We start from the raw sequence: 19,889 nt of genomic DNA, 5'->3' as shown, positions 1-19,889 counted from the left end.
GTTAAACAAATGGAATACGTATCTTTGCATTGGATGAAAACCTAATTTAATACTAGTGTTGGTTATTCCATCTGGTCCCGCTGCCTTACCAGCTTTTAACTTTGAAGCTTCATCGGTAATTTCTTCCAGTGTTATTGGATCATTCAAATACCCGGTATATTTCCAGTTTGAAAAACAATAATCGTGGTTTCCTAAGTTTTGCTCGTCTAGAAGTTTATCCGATATTTCGCCCTCAGCTTTAAATAGACCTTCGAAATATGATTCCAAAACTGGAATTGTAATTCCAGATACTTTTGTTAAAACTTTCTTTGATTTCAGAATTTTCCAAAATTCTCGCCTTTCCGATTCCGCTTTTCTGATTATGAAACTTTCGCGATCTATTTCATGCATCAGTTTGTGTTTTCTGCAAAGTTTCTTAAAGGCTCTTTTCATTTTAAAGTAATCACAATCTGCTTTATGTCTGTCTGTATCCAGCTTTCAGCTGCTTGTGCAATATGTACAGTTCTCTTTTGAACCATTTCGGTGATTTTCTTTCATGCATAACGGTTGCCGATTCTTGAATAGCCTTGGCGAATTCGTCATACGATGTGTCCAATGCGTTGTTATCGTGTGGATTTTGAACGCTTTTCATTCGTTCGTTCAATTGTTCAATATCAAATTTACGCATTTGCTTCTTTCTGCTTTCAGCTATATCTTGTCTGTGTTTTAGATCAAAGCAGCAAGAAACCGGCTTGTGCTGTTAACAATGAATTGTTGATCTTTATCTCGTTAAAATGTTCTAGGAGTTCCTTGCTTACGAAAAATAAATCGATAACGCTTTTACCGTACTGAAATTCGTACGTTACCTCTTTAATATCGTTAACACAATGAAGATTCCAATTAATTAAAAATTCGCAAAGTGAGTTGCCTCTTTCGGATGAGTCAAGTCTGCAATTGAAGTCGTCGCCCAGGACCATACGTGCTTTGCCTTGACAGCATTGAAAAGCTTCGGTAAGTGCTTGATTTTTATATCTACATTATAAACTTAAAATTAATCAGGAGTAAGTGAAGATTTCGTTGTGTAAAGCTTTCCAAATTTCAAGCGCATGTTTAATATTTGCATAAAAAATCTCTTGCAGCAAAGAGAAAAATGAAAATTGATATACTCCCAAAGAACATTCCTCCGAACATTCCTATCAATACGCCTGATGGACCGTGCGAGAAATTAAGACCTAGATTTTCGATTAAATATATTTAGAATAGTTTCTAGAATTGTTTTAATTGTGGTCTCAGACAAATGTAAATACATATTCATTTTATCTTTAACAATTTGTGAAACAGTTTTAACCTGACGATGAACGTAAAGTTCGAAACCTTTGTTTTAAATATCGAAGTAATTTTAATTTGACAAATTAAATGGTTTCTTTTACCTATAAAGAAAGTTCAACACACAACCGTGGTCCGAAGTGACTGCTAAAAGAAGACTACGATTCTTCGTGTCAGACTTCCTCCAGAAACGCCCGTGCGCAGACCACTCCTTCAATCCTCGACAAAAGGTTAGAACCATCAGCGGCAAACGAATCACCTGGTGAAAGAAAATGACTAACTACCTTGCTCCATACAAAAGGTGATAGTGTACATGATTGCTTTGCCACATAGCTTTCCTGGAAGCAAACAGCATTTATTCTATCTAGTATTATACACTGAAAAATGAATCAGGACTAAGTGAAGATGGGGACCCTTAAAGGAACGAACTATAAACTTTTAGTAGTACTTTGAGAACAATGCCCTCTGGCTATTTGTTAACTTATGATGATATGATCATGCAGCAGTATTCCGAGTAAAAGGAAATATATCGCTTACAGTACACTCATATTCCATATTGAGGCCCTTATATGCGTAATCCATTGGTTTACTGATGATGGTTTTGTCGTCACTGAACTAGAAGTATTTTTTGGATACTTACCAAACGTTTATGTTATCAGACGTTTAGGATCTTTTCCGTTTGTCCCCCCCCCCCCCCCCCCAGCTTAGTGGGCGCATATTATTTGCATCCCCCAGACGCATGTACCATATTTTTACATATTGATTTACTATGTAATGGCACGTGCTCTGTAACTGGGGGGGGGGCGCATAACGACGTTTCTGTTACTATTTCTTTATTTAAATCTGAAATATGTAAATTAAAATAACCACTTGGTTAATGTTATATGTTATAAATTTCTTAATCAAACATTATTATTTTCTAATTCATAACAAACTACGGTTCGGTTTTCTTAAAATAGTTTAATAAAAAATATGTTTTATTCAACTTGATTACGGAATTTTAATTTAACTGTAAATGGTGCATTAAGGCAAAGATACAAGGAACTACGGAAGCAATAGTTTTTTAATGTACCTTATGCACCTTTTTATCATCAAAATATTTCATTATATTTCTGTTGCTGTTCATTATATTAGCTTTTTTCAGTTGACTTGAATTATGCAAATTATCATTTAGTAGCATGGATATTGACATAAAAAGAGAGTTGCAGGAGCTGGCTGGTTTGATCGAAAGTTCAACAGTGGACGACATACAAGCAGTTGAAAAAATGTACATGATTTTAATCCTTCTATTGCATATGTTAGAAAATTTTTCTTGTGATGTAACGACGCTGCTCTTTTAGAAATCACGACTTCCGTAACTATGACGACGGCCTGACTAGTAGATATGTGAGTTTCTTTGCATTAAAACTAGTCCTGTATACTGGCAACGTGCCTAATTAGGTGCTTCAATCTAGCAAATAAATTAAGTGATCTCTTTTCAACAATGATTTTGACTTTACATTGTTTAATTTATATGTTTGACTATTAATAGGAGACTACATTATTTGGTGCCATTGAAAATCACGACGAGTTTCTTCTACCAAATCAGGGACCAGTCAGCCACGAGATTGAAAACCATGGTAACATTTTAATTTACATTGTTTTTCTTATGTCATAGCAGACTTTAATAAATCCCGTAAAGCACAGGAATTTTTTACTTTCTGTTCAGGTGATGAAGACTTCTTAGTCAAAAAGACCGTTATGGGAGTCATACCTAGCAGGGAGACATTAAAGATCGGCCATCTTAATGTCTTGATGGAGGGGAAAGCTACAGGAAATTGGAAACAATGCAAGGTTAGATGAGTTCTGATAAAATCTCGTCTAATTTGTTTCTGCTATGACGCTGTTTTCAGCAATCTATTTTTTTAACCCAATACTTTTGCCAGCATTCACCGTTCCCTCGTTTTTTCTCATGCTATTTCCATATTCACACGATAGACTACATCAATTAAGCGAAGGCTATTTTGTCATTGTATGGAATACGCGTTTTCAATAACCAGCTCTCCTTTTTGCTACCTAACTTTGGATTAATTTGTTTTTCATTATTTGATCAGTTTAAGTAGTAAAAGGAGATGAGTTAATCAGTCTGGAGAAATTTCAGCTGATTTCAGCTCTGCAGCAAGTTAACTCAAAGCTCTACAGTAAGTACAGTTCCTTGAGATGATTTGATTGTGATGATGGTACCCAGTAGAAATTTGCGAACTCGATTCGGTGAAAACTGAGTTCCTTGCGAGGAAATTCTTATGAGGACTACAATCGCAATTTAATGTCCGTGTAACATAATTTGCCTCCAAATCCACATTGAAATATTTTTTTCCTTTCTTTTCGTTCGTTATTTTCCTATTTTCTCCGTTTTTCTCTGCCCATCCCTTGGCAAAAGATTTCTTTGCTTACGCACTGAGCCTAAGTTATTTCGCTCATCATTGCTCCAAGCTAGGAAACCTTGCTGCCTCGTTTTCTTTCTTTTTCCTTTTTCTTCGATTTACATACTATCAAAATTTATCTCTCCAATTCTCCCTAACCGTCAATAATCCTCAAGTATGTCTGGTAGTGAGAATTCTTCCAAGTTAAGAACAGGCTTTGGATCTGTAGACAACAACTAGTACCCTACTGTTCCCGAAGTATTACAAGCATCTGACGATGAGCTGAACAAATTCCTGAGCAAAAAAAAAGAAGGAAAATATGTCGTGTTTGGTCCGAGAACTGGTCGCCAGACTTCGAGACAATGACAGCTCTCAGACTAGCTTTGAAACGATCACTAAGCAACTGAACGACATTCAGCATGACGTTAAGCGCAATTTCTCGGATCGATCAGAAACTCCAAACCCGACCAACTACAGAGATGCACTAGTAAACTCAACAAAAGTAAATGCCAGTAATCAAAACGACCGTGAGTTTGAAATAAAATTTTCTGGGATACCCGAGCTCCCTACAGGAAAATCAGCCAAACCTAGAAAGAACGATTACCAGCTTACTGAAATATTAAATCACTTCGGTTGTGTTAACGCGAAATTGAAACGTTTCTTCGACTTGGAGCTTTTAACAGTACTCGTTAAGCTGAAATATGAGCTGGTTGCACAGAAACTGTTAGCTTGTGCCTCAAAGCTCAAAGATTTCCCAAAAGAAACTGCTGCACATGGTATATTGATTGAACGGTCGGATCTATTTTGTTTCGGCCCCCAGCTGAGTTGGCCGTATATTTTTTACGCCCCCAGGGCGCACGTGCCATGTTTTACATAGTAACGTGCTATAAGACATTATATAATTTGTAAATGGGGGGCGTAAAAAACACTGGGGGCGAAACAGAATAGATCCAAACGGTCTTTAAGTAAAGAAGAACAGGAGATTCAAATCAAAGCACCGAAGAAGCGAAGAGAACTTCTAGACCATGGATATACCAGTGAAAAAATTAAAATCCGCAATCTCAAGCTGTACGTGGAAGATTAAGAAGTCAACCTAAAATTTTGACTCTTCAGAGATTACTGTTAAAAGTCCCAAAAATATACTTCACTTCAACTCAAGAAGTCCTTTAAATGGAACAAAGCGTAAAAAGCTCCCAATTTGGTCTGGCGAACATGATCGATGTTCTGGCTCTCTGCGAAGCATGGCTGGCGGATCAAGTATCGGACTCAGAACTTTTTCTAAGCTATTTTGCGGGTCCTCAATCGCATCGACCCGCCATTGCTCAAGGTGGTACAACTCATGGTGGGGGTTTTACTTGCAGTCAAACTCTTTTACTCATTTTCACAGCTTATCTTGCCTTCCAAGTGTGACTGGTATTGTGTATGTGACACAACAAATGCCATCAAAAAGTTCTTATTGACTGCATTTACCTTCGACCTTCAAACAGTCCTAATGCACTAAATGACTCAGATCAAAGAGAACTTCTTGAGTTTTTAAACAAATATAAATGTGACAAAACTTTTCTCTGGGGAGATTTTAACTTTAGTATTGATTGGAGGGAAAACAGTTCTCCAAAAGCCTCCGAGTCATCATTCATTGATATCATGGATAGCTTGCAACTCGAACAGAAGATTGACTTTCTCACTACGAACTCAAACGTACTCGATCTTATCTTCACCTCAAGAGGAATTGACATCCAAAATCTGATGAATGCCTCTGACCTATGTAACATAAAGTCTGATCATAAGCCCATTCTAACCTCAATACTGATCAAACACGACAAAGTAATCGCCTTCCTTGAAAATTCGCAGCGTTTTTTAAGCTTTTGTAACGTTGATTTGTTTCCTTTCAATGACCTTATTGGACACGATTGATACTTACCATATGGTTCGACCAACGTTGAGCTTATGTTTGGAAATTGGTACTGGTGGCCCCTGTATAAGCTCCTCCACGTCAAATTTAGTAAGCAATTTAAATACTGTCTGTCGCAAACTTTCCATCACTCACGTTAAAGTTTAGCGACTCAGAGAAACTGTTAATCATGCGATTTCAATTGACCTAACCACTTACGCAGAGAAATTAGCAGCAAGCAGATCAAGTAGCAAGCTATACACAACTTTCGCTGTCTCAATCAATGTGAATTACCATCAACAATGACCCTTAGGGGGGACTAGCGGAAACGCCAATGGATAAAGCCATTTTTTTCGCAATCTTTTTCTCTTCTGTTTTTATCTAATCCATAAGCTTCTTGTCTTCAAATCTGCCAGCGGAATCATTTTTTCCGTTGCTCAAATTAATTGTTATCACAGAGAATCTTGTGTCACAAGTTTTCGAGGGGTTAGGTGTTAGTAAAGGTACGGGCTACCTCCGCTAATTTTCCAAAAACGTGCGCCATCTTTATCAAAGTCCATCTTTTTAATTATTCGCAAATGTTTGCAGCGGGGTAGTTTTCCCTAGGCTTGGAAGTGCTGTGTTGTCACTTCATTTATCAAAAAGGGAAATAAAGCGAACGTTGAAAGTTACCGACTGGTATCCTTATTAAGCACTGCTGAAGAGGTCCTAGAACTTTGCGTGTTTTGCAATTTATATCCCCACTACAAACCCTATCTCCACAACAGCCAATTTGGTTTTCGAAGAGGTTGCTCTTGTGCAGTGAATCTTGTAGTATATCTCGACAAAAACTACAAGGCTGTTTGCAACATAAACAAATCGATATAGTTTACACTGACTTCGGAAAGGCCTTCGATCGTGTCAGTCTTGGGCTTCTCCTAACACAACTGCATAGAACAGGTATTCGGGGAAACTTTTAAAACTACTTGAATGTTACCTCCCACATCGATCTCAATGTGCAAACGTAGAAAACTGTGTTTCATCTTCCTTTATTGCTGGCAGTGGTGTTCCTCAAGGGTATATTTTATCTTTGTTACTGCTCACTGGATTTATTAATGATTTACCTACTCTTTGTTGCCTCTCTGAACCTCTTCTCTTTGCCGATGACGCAAAATTTATATTTCATAGAAATAGTGGATTAAACTTCCAGGATTAATTAAATGACATCTAATGACACCAATGGAGCGTTGAGAACAGAATGTCTTGCAAGCTAGACAAATATGCGCAGTTATCAATCAGTAGCACGAGCAATGAAAGTTATATCTTGATGGTCATTGTCTAGAACATTCAAACCAAGGAAAATACCTAGGCGTAATCGTTAGCAACAATCTTAACTGGATCCCTCATTTGAAGCAAAGAGCCTCGAAAGGCTTGAATTTTCTTTAAGTGCTCAAGCGCAATACACCATTTTATTTAAGCTATAGAAACAAGCTTAATTAGTACAAGAGCATGATAATGCGCATTATTACTTACTCGTCGGTTGATTACTACCCTAACGTTAAAGGTATAATTTAGTCAAGCGCATTCAGAGAAAAGCTTCTAAATGGATCCTTCGACAAGTTGGCTACAAGTCTGTTTTAGTGAAGTTGAATATCCTCCCTGTACCATGTTGTTTACAGTTACTTGGCCTTTTTTTTCGCCAAAAGTACAATTTCTTCGCTGCAATTTCTGCTTTGTTAATCTGAAGATTCATGTTGACGGCTCTATTACTCGGTCGGCTAAAAACCGTACGTACGAATGCCACAGACCAGTGCTCGCTGTTGCGGAACAAAACTTCTGGTTTCGTTCTCAACAATTAGCGAACCAATTATCCAACCTCATCAAGATAACCGACATGGACGCGTAGAGTAATATACTCCAATGGACGTGGAGACACTTTGAGCAGTGCTACATTGAATTGGACTCATGTACATGGCGAATGGCCTGTGACTGCAATCTTAAAAACTGTAGACTTTTGATTGCCTGACGTAAACTGAACTGAAACGGGACAGTGTCGTTTATAATTTTTAGATCATTAAATCCTTTACAATAATAATAATAATAATAAATGAGAATTTTTATTCGTGTGAAGGAATTATTTTGGATTTGAATAGTATGCTTAAAGAGTCGCTCACGAAGTAGATTAATGTTGATTTTCTCGTACTCTTGGAACAATCGGATGTAGACAAAAAGATTCAAATTTCCGTATTTTTGAGAAAACATAAAAAGTTGAGGAGCGCTCACACATTTAAGTCATAGACAGTGGACAATTTAATGTAAATTAACTTTGTCGCAGTGATCAGAGAAAATAAATAAATATCAGAATACTTTTTGGGAAGGTAGATAGAGCGCAGCGCATTGAAGCTAAAGCACTCGTTCACCAAAACACCAGACTAAGTAGTAAGAAAGATCAACCCTACTATTCAGTCTGGTGTTTTGGTGTAAGGATGCTCTACTTTTTATGCATTGCGCTCTATCTACCTTCGCATGAAATGTTCTGAAGTTTAAGTGCTGTTTTCACTTCAATTATCAAAAAGGGAAATAAAGTGAACGTTGAATATTACCGACTGGTATCTTTATTAAGCACTTCTGAAAAGGTCCTAGAGTTTTGCGTGTTTTGCAATTTATATCCCCACTACAAACCCTATCTCCACAACAGCCAATTTGGTTTTCGAAGAGGTTGCTCTTGTGCAGTGAATCTTGTAGTATATCTCGACAAAAACTACAAGGCTGTTTGCAACATAAACAAATCGATATAGTTTACACTGACTTCGGAAAGGCCTTCGATCGTGTCAATCATGGGCTTCTAACACAACTGCATGGAACAGGTATTCGGGGAAACTTTTAAAACTACTTGAATGATACCTCCCACATCGATCTCAATGTGCAAACGTAGAAAACTGTGTTTCATCTTCCTTTATTGCTGGCAGTGGTGTTCCTCAAGGGTATATTTTATCTTTGTTACTGCTCACTGGATTTATTAATGATTTACCTACTCTTTGTTGCCTCTCTGAACCTCTTCTCTTTGCCGATGACGTAAAATTTATATTTCTTAGAAATGGTGGATTAAACTTCCAGGATTAATTAAATGACATCTAATGACACCAATGGAGCGTTGAGAACAGAATAGAATGACTTGCAATCTAGACAAATATGCGCAGTTATCAATCAGTAGCACGAGCAATGAAAGTTATATCTTGATGGTCATTCTCTAGAACATTCAAACCAAGAAAAATACCTAGGCGTAATCGTTAGCAACAATCTTAACTGGATCCCTCATTTGAAGCAAAGAGCCTCGAAAGGCTTGAATTTTCTTTATGTGCTCAAGCGCAATACACCATATTATTTAAACTGTAGAAACAAGCTTATTTATTACAAGAGCATGATACTGCGCATTATTACTTACTCGTCGGTTGATTACTACCCTAACGTTGAAGGTATAATTTTGTCGAGCGCATTCAGAGAAAAGCTTGTAAATGGGTCCTTCGACAAGCTGACTACAAGTCTGTTTTAGTGAAGTTGAATTTCCTCCCTGTACCATGTTGTTTACAGTTACTTGGCCTTTTTTTCGCAAAAAGTACAATTTCTTCACTGCAATTTCTGCTTTGTTAATCTGAAGCATCATGATGCCGGCTCTATTACTCGGTCGGCTAAAAACCGTACGTACGAATGCCACAGACCAGTGCTCGCTGTTGCGGAACAAAACTTCTGGTTTCGTTCTCAACAATTAGCGAACCAATTATCCAACCTCATCAAGATAACCGACATGGACGCGTAGAGTAATATACTCCAATGGACGTGGAGACACTTTGAGCAGTGCTACATTGAATTGGACTCATGTACATGGCGAATGGCCTGTGACTGCAATCTCAAAAACTGTAGACTTTTGAATGCCTGACGTAAACTGAACTGAAACGGGACAGTGTCGTTTATGATTTTTAGATCATTAAATTCTTTACAATAATAATAATATCAATAATAATAATTGAGAGTTTTAGTTCGTGTGAAGGAATTATATTGGATTTGAATAGTATGCTTAAAGAGTCGCTCACGAAGTAGATTATTGTTGATTTTCTCGTACTCTTGGAACAATCGGATGTAGACAAAAAGATTCAAATTTCCGTATTTTAGAGAAAACAGAAAAACTTGAGTAGCGCTCACACATTTAACTCATAGACAGTGGACAATTCAATGTAAATTTGTTTTGTCGCAGTGATCAGAGAAAATAAATAAATATCAGAATACTTTTTGGGAAGGTAGATAGAGCGCAGCGCATTAAAGCGAAAGCACTCGTACACCAAAACACCCGACTAAGTAGTAAGAAAGGTCAACCCTACTATTATGTCTGGTGTTTTGGTGTAAGGATGCTCTATTTTATGCATTGCGCTCTATCTACCTTCCCAAGAAATGTTCTGAAATTTATCTATTTTCTCAAAAGAACTGATCACTTGCAAAGAGGCTGAATTTGGATGACTTTAGTGCACAGTGAATTTTTTGAAAAGGAAGTTTTTTGTTTTATTTTTTGCGTTAGTTATGATGCCTGTTACGTTAATGTCTTCAGCAAATATCATTATTTTTGTGGAACGACATAATAGTTGAAGGTATTTATTTGTATGCGGAACAATAACACACCCAGAATTAAACCTTGCGAAACCCTAGGATTCGTTTTCACCCATGACCTCATTTACTTTAACGCGTTGTTTTGTTTCTTTCTGCTTTGTATTATTCAAAAAAGGCTAATACCTCTCGAACGACATTCATAGTATTTTTTATGAATGATACCGTGTTCAACTGTATCAAAAGCTTTTTAATTCCATGGACAAAAACTAGTCAAATTTCCATTAATATTTAGGAGGAATCTTCTCAAAAAATTCAGTGAGAGCATCAATGGTAGTATAGCGCTGTCTAATGCCATTTTTTGCATTAAAGCAGGAATTTATCGAGATAACATTATGCTAGATTTTAATGACATACATTATTTTTGTCGAGGAAAAGTATGTTTGCGTTTTGAGGGGAACAATTGCATGGGAAACAAGATTTGCCAAGACTCGGTGACCGAGGCCGATAAGAGGGGTTTTGCGTCGTGAATTTCTCACTGCAATTTCAAGGAGTGAGAAAACGATGTCTTAACAACAATTCGCATTCTCGGTTGTGATTTTTTGTTCACATGCGGCAATTTGACTTTGACTTTTCAATTTTTATAACATACCCTTTTCAAAGTGGTTTTCTCGATCATTTGTTGTCCATTCAATGTATGATTTTGTCTAATCAAAATAAAATTCTTTGAATTGTGTCTCGACTTGTCATGCTATGTTTTTTATTTCGTTTTGTCTTTCGATCGCATTTATCGGTTTATGAAACTCACGATTTTTACGTTCGACTCCTGACTTACCTCACTCACTGTTTCAACTGAATTAATGTTGATTTATTTCACTCAAAGAATTACGCAAGGTAGTGAATATGGTAAAGGTAAAAAGAGCAAAATCAAAAATGAGACAAACAGAAAACCCTGTTTTAAGACATAGTGCATTAGGTTATCAAAGTTCATTAGAGCGATTGCCAGCTGAAATTGGTATTTGCTGAATATATTGCAATTTTGAAGATCATTTTTCATAGAACTTAATTGAAACTGCACATCAAATTAGAACACTTTGACACGTAAAAAATTCAGTCAAAATTTATCTCTTCTTATTTCTGTTTCGGGTTTTAATCCGGATGTGCTCAAAGGGGATCAACGGCGGCAATTTCTCTATTTTTTGGTTATGTTGTTGTTCCTTTAGCACAACAAAGCAACCTTCTTTTTACTTTTTTCAAAACTTGTGCATTCAGAAGACAAATAAAAATATAATTAAAAATCAAATTAAAAATTTCATAGGCCAAATTCGTTATTGCCATATAAGGATGTTTTTTTAAAAAAAAAACATTTGTCAGTTCAACGTCTTTCTGATGTAAGGAATACAGAAAAACGTGATAAAAAGTTGAAATAGAATCCACTTGAACGAAAGACGCTAAGGCTTTATAATTGGAAAAAGAAACGAAAACTTTATAATTTCTTTCTTATTTCCTTTCAACTCTAAAGCTATTAGCTAAACACTTTGGTACCGTATAGTTCTTTTCTCTGAAATTTTTCACTTTTAGCCCAATCCAATTGAGCAATTTTGGACACGAAAAATAAATCAAACATTTTTTCCAGACAATTAGGAAAAGACAAATCAAAATTGAAGAACTTAACTCATCCTTATGGTGATTTTTCTCTCTTCGGGAACGTGCTATTATAGAGATCAAACGAAATTCAAGGAAAAAAATTCTGGGTGCACTTACGCTAAGCGCACATCTGATAGTTCATTTGAAAATCGACATATAAGAAATTTAGCAGAGGTGCTTAAAGCTTAATTGAAAACATGAGAAAAGAAACTGCAAGCTGAATATTTTTCTTTTTTAACTTTCTCTGACTTTAGACGCTCAATTTTTCTTTAAGGCTCGTCATGTCCAGTTGGACCCATTCAGATTGGCATTCCAATTAGCTTGATGTCCGAGCCAATGGATTTTCGCAGTACATTCAATTTGACTAATTCAATTAATGAAAAAAAAACAAATTTTTTACAATGACATACAAATTTTTTTTGTTCTCCATTTGACGGAGTAGTGTTGGTTTCATTCCACTGATTAGATATAGAAACTTTGAAACAACATCAGAAAAAAAATAAATTTAATTAAAAACAAATTGTGTTTCAAAAATGCTCTCTTCTTCTCGTCTGATGCTTCGTTGACTTTTTAATATCTCCAATTGAAGGAAAAATTATTAAAACATGAATTCAACATACACCAAAATCCACCATCTTGAATTAATTGATATACAAAAACGTCTGTTTTCAACTAAAAAATTATGTAGAAAATTACATTTTCGATTTGTAAAACTTTAAAAAGAAGAAAATCTCTTTTTTGGTTCGCTTTAAATTGTAATGTCATAATTTTGCGGATATAGTACACTTGAAAAAAAAATAACTTGAATTTAACTTATTACTTACCCAAAATAGAACTTCAAACAATATTCTAATGCAATTTTTATTTCATTTTTTCTTTTAACGTCAAATTTTAATTTTGTGCTCTTTTTGAACTGTAAGACTCTGGGAAAATCAGATATTCATAGCAAAATAATTGACCAGCAATTGGTTTTTCGTCTGCTAAAATTATATTAACATAATGGTTCTGAAATGCAAATTACAAAAATTGTTCAATGATGCAAAAAAATGCTTCATTTTGAGCTTCGAACAACTGACAGTCTGAAAAATTCGCAACTCCGAATACAACGAAGTTTTTGACCACCTTGAGGCGTATTTTGCCGCGCAGAGTTTCGGCTAGTCGTCTTTTTTGTAACCCTGAGGTGGTTTGCAATCTCGAAATTCAGCTATCATATTGAAATCGAGCTTGTTCTTATTATATGTAAACAACTTTTTTTGGAGCATTTGCTGCAATAAGAACAGCATGTGCTGATTCTTATATCTATTCGTTCAATTGTGCTATTGTCGTCCAAAAGCTTTTTGTTGTATGCTGCTTTTCAGTTCACCGCCTATTTCTTTGTTTTTCTTTCATATACGATTATTTTTAGTGTCATCTCAGCACTCTTATTTGATTTTAGATCCAGCATTTTGATCGTTCATTTTTTTTACCACGTTCTTTTCTAAACAACAGTGAAAAATCTGGTTTAAAAAGGTTTATATTTTTTGTTTATTATTGATGACAAAAATCATTAAGATAAAGGGTTCGGCCTTTAGGTTTCAGGTCAGAATCGTGTTCTTGCTACTGTTGGTCAATTATATCTGAATTTGACTGAGTGCTAATGAAATACACATGCGTTGTGAGTTCTGTTTATGACTTGCTTAGAATATCTTATTCGCCTATTTTGAGGGTAAAAAATCTTAGTTGGGAGAAGGAATTAGGTTGTTTTTGTTCAGTCAATTTTTGCAGTTGTGAGTGGTATTATTAGAAAGCTTATCAAGCGTAGAATATCAAATTTAGATTTTTTTGACTTCATATGTTCCGTGGATTTATCGAGGTTTAATTTATGGTGAACTTTGGCCTCATTTCCTTTGTGTTGTTCGCATTTTTGTAATTTATGCTCAATTTTTGATCAATTTTAATTAAAATATGATAAAAGTTGTAGACGATAGTGTTATTAGTTTTACGTCGAAAGATAAAAAAGAGTTCCTGAGTTCTTTGAGCCGATTCTTTTAACTAAATTTTTGGCTTATTCTTTGAAAATTGAGCATTTTTCATAAAAGAGGGCACCAACTATGCTTCTTTAGCTTACTTTCCTACTTTGTCCAAATTTACCGATAGTACAGACATAATAACTGCTGACATAATCCTTGTTTTTTCAGTGGAAGGCATTTTTATCTGTTTCCTGAGAAAGTGTTCTGGTACTAACATTTTCCTGCCGTTCGCTAATTTAAATCGATTTTTAGCAAAAAATATCCTTTTTTGTTATGTATTCAGAATTCCGTCTGCCGAATAATCTTTTACGCAACTAATTGGAACAAATGCGTTTTTAACAAACACTCAGCGATAGCAAGGCCAGTTTTGGCCTCGTCGTGTATTTTACAATGAAAAAGGAATCGGATTGTATTGAGGCATTGTCATTTTTGAAACCTTTTTGCATATTTATACATTCCACAGATCGGTCTGTTTTCATTCAGAGGTTAAAAAGTGAGGCCCAATGAACAAAACTGTTTTAATTTTGGAGCAAAGCCCATGGTTTTATGGTTCCGACAAAGTAGTGTTTTCGTAATTTCTTAATGAAATTTTTTATTAGTTTACCAGCATTTGTGTTTTTTTAGCCTTATGACAGTCTCACTAATTAACGGTGTAGTTCGCTATCTAAAGGGGTTTATTTGAAACTATGCAGTATTTTTTGAATTGATACCTAATGGCTCTGATGTCTTTGAATAAATTTCTTTCAAAAAATTATAATCGATTTTTTGTTCTTTGCCACCTTTTTAACAATATGTCTGTCAACTTGTACCTTAGTCTCATTTATGGCTGGTCCCATCTTCTTTCTCACGAAAAAAATATTCTGTATATTGGTTTTGTTCTAACTAATGGCTCTTATGACTTTGAATGTAATTGTGTTGAAAAATGATATGTGAAATTTTGAAATTCGCGACCTTTTAAACCTTATTTCTGTCATCTTGTAGCTGAGTCATATTAATGACTTTGTGAAGTGAAGCAAAAGTTTACATATATAAGCTTTTCAGTGAATAGGTTACCTTGTTAATGGCATCGACACCTTTCTCGCAAATTGTATTCAAATTTATTATTTCTGCCTATAGTTGATGGTTTCTGTAGTCGTATGGCATATTCTAAATAATTACTGGTCCCAATGACTTCCTATGGAGGCCTTAATGAACTTATCTAACTCTTTCAGTTGACACTTACATACTGCAATAGTTCACTAGAGCAGAATTGGTCAAGCTTTTGTTTTTTGCCAGTTTTTTCTGACAGTTTAATTTCGTAATATAATAAACTTGCTTACTGATTAAAACGTTTATATACAGTTCAATATCTAATTTGGCAGTTTCAGATACTAAGTTATAACATAGAAAAATTTCAACAATGGCCGATATTTCTGATGTTAGACGATACATCAGAGAAAACAGTGATACTTACTTGAAAAGGCTCAAAGAGTGGGTTTCAATTCCAAGCGTGTCGTCAAACCCCAAGTTACGACCTGACGTTATTCGTATGGTCAATATCGCAAAAACAGAATGGGATAAACTGGGAGCGAATACCATTATAAAAGACATCGGATTCCAAGAAACTGCAGACGAAGTTATCCCGCTGCCTCCGGTTTTATTCGGGCAAATTGGAAATGACGCGAATAAAAAGACTGTTTGTCTTTATGGTCACGTGGATGTTCAGCCCGCTTTGATTTCTGATGGATGGAAAACGAACCCGTTCAAACTGTCCATCGATGACAAAGGTCATATAATGAGTAACATTGCGCTTAATAGCAGCATAGCATAGAATATAATGGTAGTCTATAAAAATGTTTGTGGTTGTTAAATATTGAAGTTTTTCTGAAGTAGAAATTATGTGCGGTTTTACACTGGAATGACAGGCTAGTAACAAACAAAATTCCCATCAAAAAGCTAAAAATTTTCATTTATCAGTAAAAGTTTTCACTGTTTTAGGACGAATTGCATAGCTTCATTTGAAGTATATTTTTAATGTGAGGGATAAAAGTTTCGTGAAGAAATAATGCGTTCGAATTTGAAGCTCGTTTATTTGGTAGAAAGATGCAGTATTGCAAATACAAAGATCGGGCTATAAATAAAAACAATTTTTCAATGTTTCTCTTCCCAGTCAAAATAGCATTCTTGATGAAAACGCACCATTGAAGAGCGCTGTTTCAAGCAGCTTTTCTTTTATTAAAAGAAACTACTAAAATAAGTTGATTTCAGCAAAATTTGAGGATGGATTCGCCGTTTTGAATTATGATGAGTGGAAACCGTTTAAGATGTCAATATATACGACAAAGGTGATAAAAGGCGCAGCTTTTCTTTTTGATACAAAATTGTTACAAAGCGGGGAGAATAAAAGCAATCATTTTACTTGTTGAAAAATGAAAAAGACTGATGAAATGTGATTCATAAACTGTTAATCGGTTGTATTGATAACCACCGTTATGTTAACCAAGTTAATTGTCAATTAAATTTTTTGCTGTTGAAAAAATTGAAGCTTGTAAAGGAGGGAAAATTGAACATTTTGCACAAAATGTAGCCCTCAATCGTTGCGGAAGAAACCAGAACATTAGTAACGTCTCTTCAACAATGAAATCAATTCTTTTTCATTTTTTCGCTTAGAATCACTTTTTGATGATTTCACTTCTAGTCATCTCCAAAAAGAGGCATCGGTTGGCCACAATTAACTTGACAAAATAAGCCAGAATAGTTTAAAAGTTCCTAACCTCAAATTCATGTAGGCTTTCACATTAAAACTCATTAAGTCAAGTTCTTACTTTACGTAATGTTGTGCTTGCGAAATTATCTAGGCCGGATGTTCGGCCGGGGAGCTTCTGACGACAAAGGTCCAGCTCTTGCATGGCTCAATGTTATCGAAGCATTCCAAAAAAGCGACGTCGAAATTCCCGTCAATATCAAGTTCATTTTTGAAGGTATGGAAGAATGCGGATCTGTTGGACTTGAGAAATTAATTCACGATGAGAAAGATAAATTTCTGAAAGACGTTGATTATGTTTGTATCTCGGACAACGAGTGGTTGGGGACCCAAAAACCCTGTTTGGCATATGGAGCAAGAGGTATGGCTTACTTTTTTGTTTCTGTTCAATGCGCCAAAAAAGATCTACATTCTGGTGTTTACGGAGGCGCAGTTTCAGAGGCCATGGTTGACCTTATGACCTTGATGTCAAAATTGGTCGATTCTCAAGGCCATATTTTAATTCCTGGAATTTATGATTCGGTTGTTCCATTAACAGAAGATGAAGAAAAAGTGTACTCTAGCCTGGAATTTGATCCTGAACAGTTCAGAAGAGATATCAGCGCTCCTAAATTAATTCATGATTCTAAGGAAGAATTGGCTATGGGTTTGTGGCGTTATCCGTCATTGTCAATTCATGGAATTGAGGGCGCGTTTAACGATTCTGGGTGTAAAACCGTAATTCCCAAAAAAGTAACCGGCAAATTTTCAATCCGATTAGTTCCAAACATGGAGCTTGACAAAGTTGAACATCTTGTGAAATCTTATCTAGAAAACGAGTTTTTGAAAATAGAAAGTTGCAATAAATTAGAAGTCGTGTTAGATCATGGCGTGAAAGCGTGGGTTTCGGATTTTAACGGTCCCCAATACAAAGCCGCTCGAATTGCTGTCAAAAAGATTTTCGGGGTCGAGCCAGATTTGATCCGAGACGGGGGGACAGTCCCAGTTACGCTCTACTTCCAAGAAGCGTTGGGCAAAAATGTTATTATGATACCAATGGGCCTCTGCGATGACGCTACTCATTCACAAAATGAAAAATTGGATCAGTTTCAGTATTTTAAAGGAATGGAATTATTTGCTGAATATATAAACCAATTAGCACATGTATAAAAATAAGTATGTTAATAATTTTGCTCTAAATAGTATACATCCATGTAAATAATGCCAAATTGTACATTCATAAATAAAAATTTTGAATGACATTATTTTGCTTTTCGCTTAGAGAAGAGGGATAATATAACCTGCGCTTGACGATTTCTAGCATATACTCTTACTGTTCATACCACATTGATGTTCAATTTATCTGGTTTTGGTGAAAAAATTTTCTGGGACCACTGGTAGGTAAATTTTATGATTTTAAGTAGCTTTATCAGCAACTGTTTAAAATTTTTGATTTTCTTCTCGTTTTATGTCAATACATGATTTTGCAGGGATGAAACATCTTTCTGTTACTATTGCGTTACTGTTTGATCTCCCAGTAGTCTCAAAGCAAAAGAAAAATTTATTTTTATTCTATCACTTATGATTTATTTTAACTTTTTTTCATTTTTTGAGAGAAAAAAATTAATTGCAATTTTCGAGAGAAAATAGAACGTCGAAATATAATGGGGCTTAAAATTTTTCTAGGAAATTTTTTTGAAATGTATTTCTTGCAAACTCAATTCGAATGTGAACAATCCATACTTTAGCAAAGTTTAGGTTTTTAATATCTCTCGAAGAGAAGCAATTGTTTCTTTTTAAGACTCGAAGAGGAGTATTTGTATTCTACAGGTTTTTACGACTCGAAGAGGAGCATAGATTCTACAGATTTTTTAAAGCTGAAGTCGTGACTTGAAATTTGACTTTTGTTTTCGAACGCTGACTTCTATTTTAGAACGTTGATTTCTGTTTTCGAACACTGGATTTTAAAAGTAGCTTAGTTTGTAATGTATAGTAATTAAGAACTGATGGTAATATTCAAGGTTAAAAGGTCATTTTGCGAATTGTTGATCCCATATAAGTCCCTCCAACCTGTCTAAACTACCCCCCCCCCCCACCACACTCACACGCACACACAAACACCTAACCCCTCACCATAACTACCCCGCCTCCAAATGCCCCCCCACCTACCTGCCCACATTTCTATCCCAAAATTGATTTTTTCACGCTGTTTGTTGTTTTGAATTCTCTCTTATTTCTGAAATAGTCAGCGTTAGAGAAGAGTTTTTTGCACGATTCTTTGAGTCGTTTCCTGTAATCTTGTTTTTCAGCTGAAGTCGTGACTTGAAATTCAAATTTTGTTTTCGAACGTTTACTTCTCTTTTGGAACAATGGGCTTTAAAAGTAGATAACATTGTAATTTATAGTAAGTAAGAATTGATGGTATTATTCAAGGTTAAAAGGTCGTTTGCAAAAATTTTGCTTGACCGTGTTTTGACTTTTCGAGTGACTTTTCCGCTTGACTTTCTCTGTTTTGCGTGATCTAAGCTTCTTTCTCATTCATATTTTCAAGCAGCTGAACTCATTTGGCGGAAGTTTAATACTAAATTTCAAATGATAAGTGCGCCCATTTTTTCACTTTAAATCTTTATAGTGGTATATGGATCTTTTCCTTTTGTGCTTCCCCAGTTCGCTATTTACCCCCCAGTTACAGAGCTCGTGTCATTACATAGTAACTCATCATATAAATTCATCAATAAATCATCATCTAAAAATATTGCACGTGCGTCGGGGGGGGGGGGCAAATAATATGCGCTCACTAAGCTGGGGGGCACAAACGGAAAAGATCCTGGTATATGTTAACCTCTAATGATGTTATTCGAAGCCCCTAGTGACTTCAGCCCCCCCTGACTGAAGCAGGCTGCAATTGATTAGAGCTCCCACTAGTCGTTCGTGAGCAATTCTTCCGACGTTAGTCGGTTATGTTTGAATATTGCAAAATTGTTTATGCCTTCCTGTCTAGTTATTTTTTTTTGTTTCACAACAATGTTTCACACGTTATTTTCAAAACAGGAATGGGTTTCTAGGAAAATATCTTTAATTTAGTTAAGTTGGAGTCGGTGTTTCGAGAATCACTGTATGCTATTTTTTTGGATATCCAGTCTGCTTAGTTCAGAAAATAATCAGTGACGTATTTTTTGTAGTTATAGCTCAATCATTATAAGGACATTTGATTGTTTTTAAATCACTGCTGGCTGGTCAATTTTAGCACTCCATCTTTACTGTTTTATCGATATTCATTTTCTCAGTATTCCAAAAACTTTTTGCGCAGTTTGTGTTTAAGAGCTATACCTGTACAA

At 35.5% G+C, this 19,889-nt stretch overlaps 2 protein-coding genes across 3 annotated transcripts in view; both read left to right on the top strand.

Moving 5' to 3' along the window:
* The first annotated feature begins 1,130 nt into the window (after nucleotides 1-1,130).
* The window catches only part of LOC142349944 (uncharacterized), a 155,679-nt gene continuing 136,920 nt past the window's right edge, over nucleotides 1,131-19,889 (top strand). The window contains exons 1-5 of one of the 2 annotated variants that reach the window (XM_075401803.1): nucleotides 1,131-1,535; nucleotides 2,483-2,572; nucleotides 2,646-2,691; nucleotides 2,837-2,924; nucleotides 3,014-3,138. In XM_075401803.1, the coding sequence (XP_075257918.1) occupies nucleotides 2,484-2,572; nucleotides 2,646-2,691; nucleotides 2,837-2,924; nucleotides 3,014-3,138 (348 nt within the window). In that variant the 5' untranslated portion in view covers nucleotides 1,131-1,535; nucleotide 2,483. Of the gene's footprint in view, nucleotides 1,536-2,479; nucleotides 2,573-2,645; nucleotides 2,692-2,836; nucleotides 2,925-3,013; nucleotides 3,139-19,889 lie in introns of both variants that reach the window. The other variant, XM_075401802.1, reaches the window with a different exon arrangement.
* LOC142349313 (cytosolic non-specific dipeptidase-like) lies at nucleotides 15,090-17,857 on the top strand. Its single transcript, XM_075400786.1, has 2 exons — nucleotides 15,090-15,595; nucleotides 16,667-17,857. Exons 1-2 carry the CDS (start codon nucleotides 15,229-15,231, stop codon nucleotides 17,719-17,721), a joined length of 1,422 nt encoding a protein of 473 aa, XP_075256901.1. The 5' UTR covers nucleotides 15,090-15,228; the 3' UTR covers nucleotides 17,722-17,857.

This window comes from Convolutriloba macropyga, chromosome 11 (assembly GCF_964194025.1).
Source record: "Convolutriloba macropyga chromosome 11, txConMacr16.3, whole genome shotgun sequence".
In the NCBI taxonomy this organism is placed as follows: Eukaryota; Metazoa; Xenacoelomorpha; order Acoela; family Convolutidae; genus Convolutriloba; species Convolutriloba macropyga.
Note: the sequence above shows the minus strand (reverse complement) of the source record. Positions and strands in the feature narration are given on the sequence as shown.

Excerpts from the sequence above, each read along its gene's own strand:
- LOC142349313 (XM_075400786.1), top strand. The coding sequence starts at position 15,229 with ATGGCCGATATTTCTGATGTTAGACGATACATCAGAGAAAACAGTGAT. Across the intron at positions 15,596-16,666 it reads ACTGTCCATCGATGACAAAG|GCCGGATGTTCGGCCGGGGA; the intron begins GTCATATAATGA and ends GAAATTATCTAG.